General features: G+C 44.4%; 1 protein-coding gene across 2 annotated transcripts; it reads right to left on the bottom strand.

Annotated features, from left to right (window-relative positions):
- Positions 1–326: 326 nt before the first annotated feature.
- Positions 327–11592, bottom strand: spast (spastin). 2 transcript variants are annotated; one of them, XM_084440559.1, is made up of 17 exons: positions 11172–11592; positions 8123–8206; positions 7863–7946; positions 6861–6941; positions 6406–6590; positions 5823–5956; positions 5236–5329; positions 4279–4353; positions 3365–3436; positions 2498–2573; positions 2080–2171; positions 1819–1898; positions 1689–1731; positions 1512–1591; positions 1174–1244; positions 905–945; positions 327–795 (listed from the first exon to the last, which is right to left on the bottom strand). In XM_084440559.1, the coding sequence occupies exons 1-17, from the start codon at positions 11512–11514 to the stop codon at positions 670–672; spliced, it is 1761 nt and encodes a 586-aa protein (XP_084296685.1). In that variant the 5' UTR covers positions 11515–11592; the 3' UTR covers positions 327–669. The 2 variants fall into 2 exon arrangements, with proteins under 2 accessions (XP_084296685.1, XP_084296686.1); XM_084440560.1 differs by lacking the exon at positions 6861–6941.
- Between the last annotated feature and the right edge of the window lie 105 nt (positions 11593–11697).

Here is an 11697-nt window from a genome sequence, read left to right as displayed (position 1 = left end):
CGCCAGATACAAGCGAGCTGTTAATGATAGCGACAAGACATGAGCGTACGGAACTCAACACGTCTTTCGGCGTGGGCGTCGGTACCATGTCAAAGGGGGAGGAGGAGGTTTTCATCGAACTAAGTAGCTCAGTTAGGTCATTCGGGGAGACGGGAGAAAAACAGCTTCTAATAGGCTGCCTGGCTGGGGGGGGGGGGGGGAAGGGGTGATGTCAGAGCTGACATCAGGATTGCATTGACATGGTGCTCAGCTGCACAGCAAGCATTACAAAAAGGGGAGCATGTTAAGCAACTGGAAGCGCTATACTTTTTATAGTGACACAATCATTTATTCATTTTTCTAACTGAGGCTACTATACAAATCACATTAGTCATGAAGGGGGCCGGAGTGAATACTGTCCTATTTTTATTTATTTATTCTTGTTACACAAGTGCATTACAAAAGCCCTGAACGTTTTCTTTGACATTCAAATTATGACACTTCATTTCCACTCATTTAGGCTATACAGAGTCCTGTATAAAATGGAAATAGGCAGCGTCTGGTCTAAGTCCTGTATGGAACTGCCATGTTTTAGGAAACCATGACAAAGGGAAGCACCTGTTTCTAACCAAAACCATAAGGAACAGACCCCTAATATCATACACCCTCATACATGTGTGTGTGTGTGTGTCATACAGCCGTAGTGTCCCCGTAGCTCTTGTTCCAGCGCACGTAGAGGTCCAGAGTCTGGGGACCGACGCTCCTCTTGATCTTCTTCAGCGACTCCACAAAGTCACAGAAGCGGACGCTCCGCACCTGCAGCAGCGCAGAGAACACGCGAAGATGGCGACAATGACTGACGAGCCCTCTGACAAGACACAAAATGGCTGCCGTGCGTCGCCAAAGTAACTGCTGTAAAACCTACCTCGCTTGCTGCCATGTTTCTGACTTGTTCTGGACGCAGCTCTGTTAGTCCAAAGATACATTTATAATATTAGACATTTGCTGCACATGTAGAATTAGCTGAAACATTGAGACAGCATGACAAATACCCCAGAGACCACACATTAGAAAATAAACACTTTTCTGAAAGAAAGAAAGAAAGAAAGAAAGAAAGAAAGAAAGAAAGAAAGAAAGAAAGAAAGAAAGAAAAACTACAGACCACACATTAGAAAACACTAGCTTGCACTGCACCTCGAATGGGACCAAGGGAGGCGTCCTTAGCCAGGGAGGTCAGGTCACTGCCAGAGTAGCCCTCGGTCATTCTGAAAGGATTAAACAGGTGGATAAATGACACGGCCGACACACAACCCTGTCTCCATCACCATGTCCCCTGAGGGACAGTTGTAGTACGATCCATTTTACACAACCCTGTCTCTATCCCTGTCTCCGTGGCTTATGGACAGACATAACCTTAGTGTATCGCTGTCCCACTCCATCCATGCAGTATATATACATGATCTATACACTGTATGACAAGGCTGGGTCATACCGGGGCCGGCCATTTTAGGGGCATTTAAAAAGGACTTTACCTGGCCAGCTGGGAGAGTTCTTTCTGAGTGAGCGGGTTTCCATGCTTCCCCAAGAGGTTTTTCAGCAGTGTGAGGCGGGTCTACAATTGGGTCACACACAAGCACATTTTTCAGAGAAAAGGCGCAGACATTCGATTTTTGTATTATTCATTTGATGCCATGACTTTCTTGATGTACCTCTTCAGTTGGTAAAGCCACATACACCCGTTTTGCGAATCGCCTGCAGAGATAAATGGCCTGAGAACTTGAAGGACATCGAATGACAGAGAGCACCACCTAGTGGTTGGTGGGACAAAGTGAGATGTACCTTAGAACGGCCTCATCCAGCTCTTGAGGTCTGTTGGTGGCACCCATCACAAGCACCCTCTCATCCACGCCTGACTGTACCTACACACACACACACACGCACACAGAGAGAGGAAGATGATCAGTAACACAGTTACTTATCAAAATAAACATGACTCCATGCAAGGGGTATCACAAGACAAGCATCACACTGATGTTGATGCACTGCACAAGAAACACACACACACACACACACACACACACCAACTAGAGTCCTCCTTACCCCATCAAATTCAATCAAGAACTCGGTCTTCAGCCGCCTGCTGGCATCGTGTTCCCCTTCTCTCCTCTCACAGAGAAGACTGTCAATTTCATCTGTGGGGAGTGTGAACAGCAATACACTCACAATTGGAATTTGGAATACAATTGAACATACACAGCAACACCAGCCTCTGATTGATTGATTGATTGATTTCCTCTCCTCCAACTGAATATTGACAGCAGCTTATTTTAGTGTTCCAGGTGAAATCTGGCTCACATGCTCTGACCACACTGCTGGCTAGTACTTTTTCCTGCTCCACAGGTCACCATTGTCTCACGCCAGATAGAGCTACGACGTTAAGCGCGCACAGTCTTGATGCCATTGGACTCGAGGGATGACTTCACTTCATCGCTCGCTGTATGGCGTCGCACGTGCCTACCGATGAAGATGATGGAGGGCTGCAGTTCTCTAGCCACGGCGAACAGAGCTCGGACCAGCTTCTCTCCCTCGCCCACCTGCACGGGGAGATGGAGGCGCGAGGGCCAATGATTATACAGATGGAGCAGCGCCAGCTGCAACGTGGGTCACTTGCATGCAAGAGAAAGAGAAATGTAGCCGTGCAATAATTGTCACTTGATGAGTGCGTCCGCAAAGTGACACTATTATTAGATGCTATACTTCCGAGTAGAGGCCGACCGATTACCGGTACCCGATATGGCCTCATTTGGCCATTTCGGGTCATATCGGTATCGGTAAAATGTCTTCTGATACACACCGATAGGAAAAATAAAATGTATGCAAAAAGTACATGTCTTGGGTCTGTTAAACCCTAGTGTAATGCTTTATTTTACACTACTTACAGTACTATTTAGCTGCTAGCCTGCTACAATATTTATTTTATTTTTGTTTATATGCCAAACTGTGATGCCAATGGTCTGTGTCACTCCACTTCCACTACTCCTTTTCTTAAGTTTTGAATAAACTTAAAGTAATTGGTTTAAGAAAGCAGCTGTCTCTGTACTACTGTCACTGGGACTGTACCTTTGCATAATCATATCGGTGCAAAATCTTTGCACAATCCACACAGAAAAAGGTCAGTTTTCATTCCAGCTCAAAAATTCACTATATCGGCTGCATATCGGTTATCGGTGATTTTCCCCGCTCTATAATCGGTTATCGGTATCGGTCACAAAAATCCCTATCGGTCGGGCTCTACTTACGAGTGAAATGCCGCTGAAGCTAACGGGCAGGTGGAAGAAGCAGCGTGTGGGGGAGGAGCCACGTCACACGTGGACGACGCACTCACGTATTTGGAGGTCAAGCTGGCGGCGCTGATGTTGAAGAAGGTGGCGTTGGACTCCATGGCCACCGCTTTAGCCTAGCGAAAGGGGAAAGGGAAGCCTGGCATTACGGGACACGAGGCCAAACGTCACAGATGCTACGAGGTACTCCTGACGATTCTGCACATTTCTTTCGTCCTTTAAAATGCATGCCTTGCAAATTCATTGCCCTTATGTAGAGGGATACAGGTTCTATAGAGGGATACAGGTTCTATAGAGGGATACAGGTTATATAGATACAGGTTATATAGAGGGATACAGGTTATATAGAGGGATACAGGTTATATAGAGGGATACAGGTTATATAGATACAGGTTCTATAGAGGGATACAGGTTATATAGAGGGATACAGGTTCTATAGAGGGATACAGGTTATATAGATACAGGTTATATAGAGGGATACAGGTTATATAGAGGGATACAGGTTATATAGAGGGATACAGGTTATATAGATACAGGTTATATAGAGGGATACAGGTTATATAGATACAGGTTCTATAGAGGGATACAGGTTATATAGATACAGGTTATAAAGATACAGGTTCTATAGAGGGATACAGGTTATATAGATACAGGTTATATAGAGGGATACAGGTTATATAGATACAGGTTATATAGAGGGATACAGGTTATATAGAGGGATACAGGTTATATAGATACAGGTTATATAGAGGGATACAGGTTATATAGAAGGATACAGGTTATATAGAGGGATACAGGTTATATAGAGGGATGTAGGTTATATAGAGAGATACAGGTTATATAGAGGGATACAGGTTATATAGATACAGGTTATATAGAGAGATACAGGTTATATAGATACAGGTTATATAGAGAGATACAGGTTATCTACAGAGGAAAATAAAAGACTGCGTCTTACCAACATGGTCTTCCCGTTGCCGGGGGGACCGAAGAGGAGGAGTCCTCGCGCTGGGGTCCTCAGTCCTGTAAACAACTGAGAAAACAACAACTGGTCAGTGATTACTGCACCTGAGGTCAACAGCACAACCAAAACCGTGTGCTAGTCAATCAAATAGTATTTAACATGTTTTGATTTGTGTTCATTTGAACATCTCAAAATCACAGAAGTGAACCAAACATTGTTCAGTTGATATTACTGATATTACCATAGAGACACTGCCCATTCTTTACTACTAACAAGCTAACAGCAGAGATGACTAACGTTAACGTTGCTTCAAAAAAAAGATAAGAAAAGTGCATCTTTCTTGGCAGCCAGGCAGTGAACGTGTCTTTGCACTACTTTCCTAATGACGAGAGAAGAGACAGCTGGATGAAGTCAAAACTGGTCCAAGTCGTCTAGGTTGGCTGTGCAACTGAGAATTTGTAACGTGAGATTTGACTAACTAAATAAATACTACATATATAAACACAAAACTGCCATGCTAGCTCAATCTTATTGTAACTAAGATATCTGCTGAAGAAAATAGTTTTTTCCATTGACATATTTAGCTACTAAGAACGCGAATTTCACATTAATTTTTATAGCTAACGTTTGCCCAGTAATCAATGGTTTTGAACGGGCGCGTGGCTAATGTGCGGGTACCAGTCATAGACATATCAAATCAGGCTCTATGTGGGAAAGGCAGATAAAAGCAGACTTAATAATGGAATAAAAATACTTTCGGATGATCATTTCTAAGGTAAAAATAAGCATGTATGTGTTCTATAGGCACTTAGGAACGACACAAACATACGTGCAAAGGATAAGGGACCTTTAAGACATGCAAATATTGTACTTTCAAAAGTCCCACAGACACGTATTGTGGAGCAGCAGAAAGAATGAAATATCCACTCCACAGTCCCAAACCAGACTCACCTCTGGCCTCAGCGCAGGGAGGATGACTATCTCCTGCAGGGCCTGCTTAGCCAGCTCCTGGCCCGCGATGTCCTCAAACCTCACCATGGAGCCACTGGACCACAGGACAGAGAACGTGCTGAAGTCTCCACGCCACAAAAGGCATACTTAATATACCATGATTAATGGTCAAGTATATTCAGCTAGCTGGAGCTATTAGTTAACCTTTGATTGTAATGGAATGTCTGTTGTGGAATGATTGTGTTTGACTTTGTGTCTATGTTTACTGTTGATGTGTCTTGTAAGTCCTTACGGGCTGGGCACCCTGTCCGGGGTGCATGACACTGAAATAAACATTTCTAATCCAATCCAATTCAGACATGTTTTGATCTTGTAGATTCTTATTAACAAAACACAACACTCGTACAGTTTTTGTCTCACTGTCTTGATTATATTCATTGTACTGAATTTAGGATGAATTTGAGTGAACTGTCCCTTTAAACAAGCCACTTTTTAAGTAAGAATTAGAAAGTGTTGCCTATATTACTCAGATGAGAAACTGTATTTCCAGTGCTTTGAGGCTAGGTTTTCAAAATCTTGTCTCTCACCTGTCCACTATCTCATTGAGGATGAGGTTGGCCAACTTGCTGTCCACATTCTTCAAGTTCTTAATGTCCCTCTTTTTCAGTGGCGTTGTCGTGGGGGTGGTGGGTTTGCAGTTTTGCCTATTGCCAGCTTTACCCTGCATTGTAAAAGATCAAAATTCCCATTTATCGTGATTAAAGTTACAATGCACAGCAGTAACCCTAGCATGCCCCTGACCTCAAGTACAGAGTATTGTGTAACAATGAGTAATTACAGTACCATGTTAGCATGTAGCCTAACCCTACTCACTCACACTAGCAGTCAGGCAACACAACAGCACAGTAATGTAATGTGTGGGTCAACGCCACCTCCTGGACCTGAGGCTACAGTGACAGCAGTCTAGACTGGACCTGGACCAGAATTTTTACAGCTCACTTATCTGGCCCTCGGGTGATTACTGTTTTTTTGCTTCCCTGTGGAATATGTAGAGAGTGGGTCGTATGCCCACCTCCCTTGTTCTCTGTAAAGCGCATTGTGTTGCCTCTGGGTATGAAATGCGCTATACAAATAAAGCTTTGATTGATTGATTGATTGATTGGACCTCACCTTATTGCCGCTGGGCTGGGAGGCGGGTCTGTGCGCGTGGGCGCTGGAGGGCCCGCCGAGGATGGGGGAGCGCTGGTGACCCCCGTGGCCTGACGAGGAGGGGGGTTTCTGGGTGTGCTTTGGTCGCGGGAGGGTGTGACTGGAGTGCGTCAGGGGGTCCTTCTTTTTGGGCACAGTGCCACTTACTGGCAAAGGCAGGGAGAGTGTAGTTAGGACAAACAGCTATGCATATAAGATCTGGGTTTAGAAAGAAAAGAAAAATAAATCGTCTGATATTTTCAGATGTCAAATGTAGTCTAACATAACTACCCTTACGGCCTGAAAGCATCTACCAAATTACAATTTTAGAGCGTAGTATCCCTTTAAGTGCACTAGAACGTGAAGATGTTGCTCAGAGAGACGCGGTCATAGTAAAGGCTAAGTTCCTAGTGAAGCAAGCTCCTATTAGCACCCACCTGAGCGTAGATGGCAGCTATGGAACGGCTGGTTTGTGCTCTCTGTATAGATGTCTCTCTGAGCTGGCCCTGAAAGCTTCGCTATACAACAAGAACAGAACACAAAAAGAAAAAAAAACTAAAAAATGATATTGGGGCAACAGGGTAATCTAAGAATCCAAATGCGATAAAAACATAATGATGAAAAAAAAAATGAACTCGGTGTATAAAATAAACAAATGAAAAAAAGATTTTCGCCTAGGTCATGAGGAATTTAGAAAGCGATGTTTTGCGATAGCGTCGATGCGGCATGCCAGATGTAAAACCAGGCGGATAGGCTGGGAGGATTGTCCACATTCACCGTCTACATTCTCCACGTCTCTTAATGAGCATGCTGTAGTAGCCGTTTACAAACCGCAGTGAACTGAACATTGAGGAGAGCTGCAGGATTTTGCATCCAGCTGTGAGATGGATGAGACCTCAGAAATTCAGATTAAGCTCATCAGAGTAGATGGACAGGACACATTCACATCATGCCGTCCTTCAAAGGATGAAGTTGTTTAGCCAAATATGTCTATTATGATTTATCCAGAAGGCACTTGGTTTAATCTGTTTTTGATAGATGTTTTAAATTACAAACACATTTGGCAAATCTCATGGAACATTTACTCATGAGGCTGACTAATGTCAGTTTAAAAACTAGTAGGAGCAGCCCTATGCATTTCCACCCTGAAGTTTGAAGCTAACAGACATTATGTCCTTGCAAATACTTTAACCAGACCTGGATCGGTATACTATTTGAAATACTTTCAATCACTTTAGTGTTTGCTTGAGTCTGCCTGAAGTGTTATGTGGGTGGGGTTTGCATATTTGGGAAGGGTCCATTGGTTCCCTTATTCAAGACAAGAGCAATCATGCACAGAAAAGGAAATTAAAGATATTAGATATCTGGTGACTTTAACAGGCATAAAGAGTTCATAAAGTCAAGCTCCCAACAGAAAAGCGCAGACATGTTCTTCTCACCCAAAAGCTCCAGACGGTCTTTCGCCATGATGAGATTGGTCGTCATCTTCGCCTGTAGACGTTTATCACGCTCATAATTCTCTCCTGAAATAAGTTGAGAAAAGAGTAAAAAAAGAAGAAAAAAAAGTTCCTCAAAATCAATGAGTTACGACAATACGTCAAGACTTAATAATGTTTTACTGTAGGTGTTTCAAATGTTTTTACAGTAATTAGCAGCAAAGGAGTAGTATGGGGAAGACCAAAATGATAGAGGAACATACCATTTTCTGCTACTTCGATGGCGATGCCCTTCTCCAGCTCAGCAATGCCTCGTTTGTACCACTGGACCGCCTGCTCCTTGTGTTCTGGTGATACACGACCACAAAGTCAGGATGTACAATCAAACCCAGATCATTTACATGACACAGACAAGACTGAAATAATGCCTATGGGAGTGAGATATCATTTTGCGGTCGGGATGTTTGATCTAAGCTTTAAGTACCAAATACCATATAGTAGAACTATGACATCTCAAAGGTCAGTAGAGGAAACCGGTGGCATTTGTCATTAAAGACAAAACAGCATGAGGACAGCCAACTTGAAGATCAGTCTAAAGTGTGGCCTAAAGAAATAAGAGGTCACGACCCCAGTGTTAAAAAAAGTGTTGATGAAAAAAGTTGGCCTATGTATTCCACATCATGTCCAAAAATTGTCTGAGCATTTAGTCTGACAATATTCAGAGTATTCAGTCCGAGAGTCAGCATTGGAGTTGGGTCTCTAACCAATTCATCCTCTTTCAGTGAGACAGCCGACACTAGCCTAGCCTAAACACAGCCCGTTCGTTTCTGAAGATTCAGGGCCCACACTACATAGACATACAGTAGGCTTTTAGAGGAAGTTGTGACTCAAGGTGACGCCATTCCCCTATACTCTCAGAGGGAGAGTTTTGAAGCATACAAAAGCGACACATATGAGTGTAATGGCCTGGGTGAATCGGGCTCTTTGTCTACACTGCTGCTGTTCCTCTCCCAGTCCTAACAATGGCGCTACAGTCAGTGAGAGGCTGGGTGACAGATATGAGTGGGGCCTGACAGGGAAATGAGAGTTGACTCAAAAGACACCGAATGGCACTATACAACAAGCCTAGGCCCTGTAGTACCTCAGGTTAGCTCCACTTAGCTAGCTTTGCCTACCTACTTCTCAATGACATGGGACTGCTTGCTTAGACAAAGCATGCACATCACTCAGGATAAAAAGGATGCACTATATTGAAATTGGCACTGATATTGTACAGTATTGTGTAACAATGAGTACTGTGACTGACCCGCAGAGGTGTCTAAAAATTCTGCCTGCATCAAAATACTGACAGACCTTGTAGAAAGAAACAATACAGCAATCACTATCAATTTCCAGTGTTTGCTTTGGAAAAAAAATGAAACTTTTTCACTGGTTTTTATCACGCAAACTGGGGTATGATCTCTTTACGTATGGCCTTGATCGGGGCGCCAGGGACAGGCTGTATTCATTGTCAACAGTCAGAGAGAGCGAGAGTAACTTGATTCAGTCAGTCCACCCATGCAGAATGACATACGAGGGAGGAGAGGGACAGCATTTTCCACGCTGCTGACTTGACCAATTACTGTCGCATCGCATCGTCCCGGGCCATGTCTATAATTGATCCCTTGGATCACATGGATTTGACCGTAGCCTAGATCTCATTGTCTAGCTCGGCTGGGATTAGCTATAGGAAATAGCTGTGGCATATGTTTAGGACTCATAGATCATATCAAAGAGCCATGACGCAAAAAGAAGCGTACTAAATTAGGCCTTAATCTTAGTCCTTAATCTTACTCTGCTGAAATGTATTTTACTTCCTCAATTACTAGTAGGCTACTTGTAGGCTACTACACTTGGTAGGCTACTACACATGAATTGATATCAACTGACTTTAAAGCCAACAGAGAATGCAGGCTTGTAGTAGTGGGCGTAGAAGCGAGTTAACAGCTGCATTGTTGTGTCTACAGGTAGCTCTGTAGACCAGCTCTCAGTCGCTAAATATTGACCCCTTTCTCTCTGGGGTTCTATGCCTGAGTGGACTCAGACAGTCTGACGCAGCTGTTGTGAAAAGGTAAAGGGGGTCGACACATTCTCCTGACAAGGCAAGTTTCCTGGGCCACGCCCCCCATTTCCGTATCTGTCTGCTCACTCTTTCCTGGTTAAACGCTATGGGAAATCTGAAAAGAGAATAAGCATACCAATAGCAACAGACCCGGCTGACTGCTGACTACGTTATGAAGTGCATGTTTTCCACCGCTGGCTATATTGTCAACAAGAAGAGGTCTGTGTCCATGCTCATGATCAGGCTCGCTGTAATGTCCTACTTTCATTCGCAGGTGATTCAGACATAGTCTACCTACATTAAAGGCCTAAACACACTCTCCCAGTATAACAACAATGAAGCTCTGAATATTGAATTGAGCTTTCAATAGTGGAATACTTGAATTTCTCTGGCCATCTCTCTTGGACGCCCTGTGGTGGAGTGATTGAGTTTAGGGGGGTGAGTGTAACCAAGTGAAACAGAGTCCTCATGAGTCCTGAGTAGGTAGAACTACTCACTCCCCAAGTATAAATACCATCCACCCGTGCCAATTAAGTGCTAGCTTTCCATTGGTGTAACTGGTTAAAACGGTGCTTGTGTAACCGAGTGACAAAGTGTCCTTGTGAGTCCCAGGTAGTGGTAGCGAGCAGTTGGTTAAAACAGTCCCTCCAGGAGGGACGTCCCTATTGGCGGAACTGTTAGCGTGTCCACCTGACAAGTGGGAAAGCGTGGGTTCGAATCCCACCATTGGCAAGCCCTTAAGATTGGTACCGTGACCCAGATGCCCAGTGATGTGGAGTGAATTTAGAGGGGTGAGTGAGACCGAGTGGCAAAGTGTCCTTGTGAGTCCCAGGTAGTGGTAGCGAGTAGTTACTCCTATTGACGCAACTGTCCGCTTCAGAAGCAGGAGAGCTTGCAGAAAGAAAGTTCAAATCCCGCCCTGAGCATGTCCTTACCATGGGTTACATTTGTGACGCAGGAGACCAGGGTTCAAATCAACCCCTGGGCAAGCAGACAGAAAGACTCATTGTTTCACTTCTTGTTTGGCCTTTGGGAGAAAGACATGCCATGACTTTGTTATCTAGCTGCAGCTTAATACTCAGTGTGAAAGCAAAGGGTCACTGACATTGAAACCAAGGAATTCAACACCTCTCCCTTTCCAATAGGGCATGATGACAACTTGCTAGCTAGAGAGAGAAGATACCAAACTACATTACAGACCAAAGTCATACCTTTATCATCCTCGTCAATTCTCAGAGCAACTGAGATGTACTCAAACGCTTGTTTGTGGTGGTTCCTGATCTTCTCAACACTGTATTCGCACACCTTGTCCACTTGCTCGTCTGCCCGTTTGGGTCTTGCGGCCATGGCTCTGGACAGCCGCTCGCATAGCCAGGAGAAGACGACTCCAAAGGTCGTGGCGATGAAACGGAACAACGCCAACAACGCCAGTAGCGGGTAGAAGTAGTACGAATTCCGCCTAACGTTACGTAGCGACACCTGATCGCAGGTGTCTCCCTCGGGAGAGGAGCCGGTGCCTCTCTTCTTTCTGCCTCTTCCTCCCGTAGAACTCATTCACCCGACTCTCTATCGTATCCATAACATAACGGGCTTGCTTTTATCGCGGGTGATGGAGCCACAATCGCCCTAAAATCAGATCGGTTTTGCGAGGCGTGGTGTATTTGGTCGGGGCTGATAGAAGCACAGCAACAAAAGGGAGGATAGGAGGGGCGGTCAGTCCTACGGGACCGAGCACAC

This window comes from Borostomias antarcticus (genome assembly GCF_949987555.1).
Source record: "Borostomias antarcticus genome assembly, chromosome: 7".
NCBI lineage: Eukaryota > Metazoa > Chordata > Actinopteri > Stomiiformes > Stomiidae > Borostomias > Borostomias antarcticus.
The sequence above is the reverse complement of the archived record's forward strand: the minus strand, read 5'-3'. Positions and strand labels throughout refer to the sequence as shown.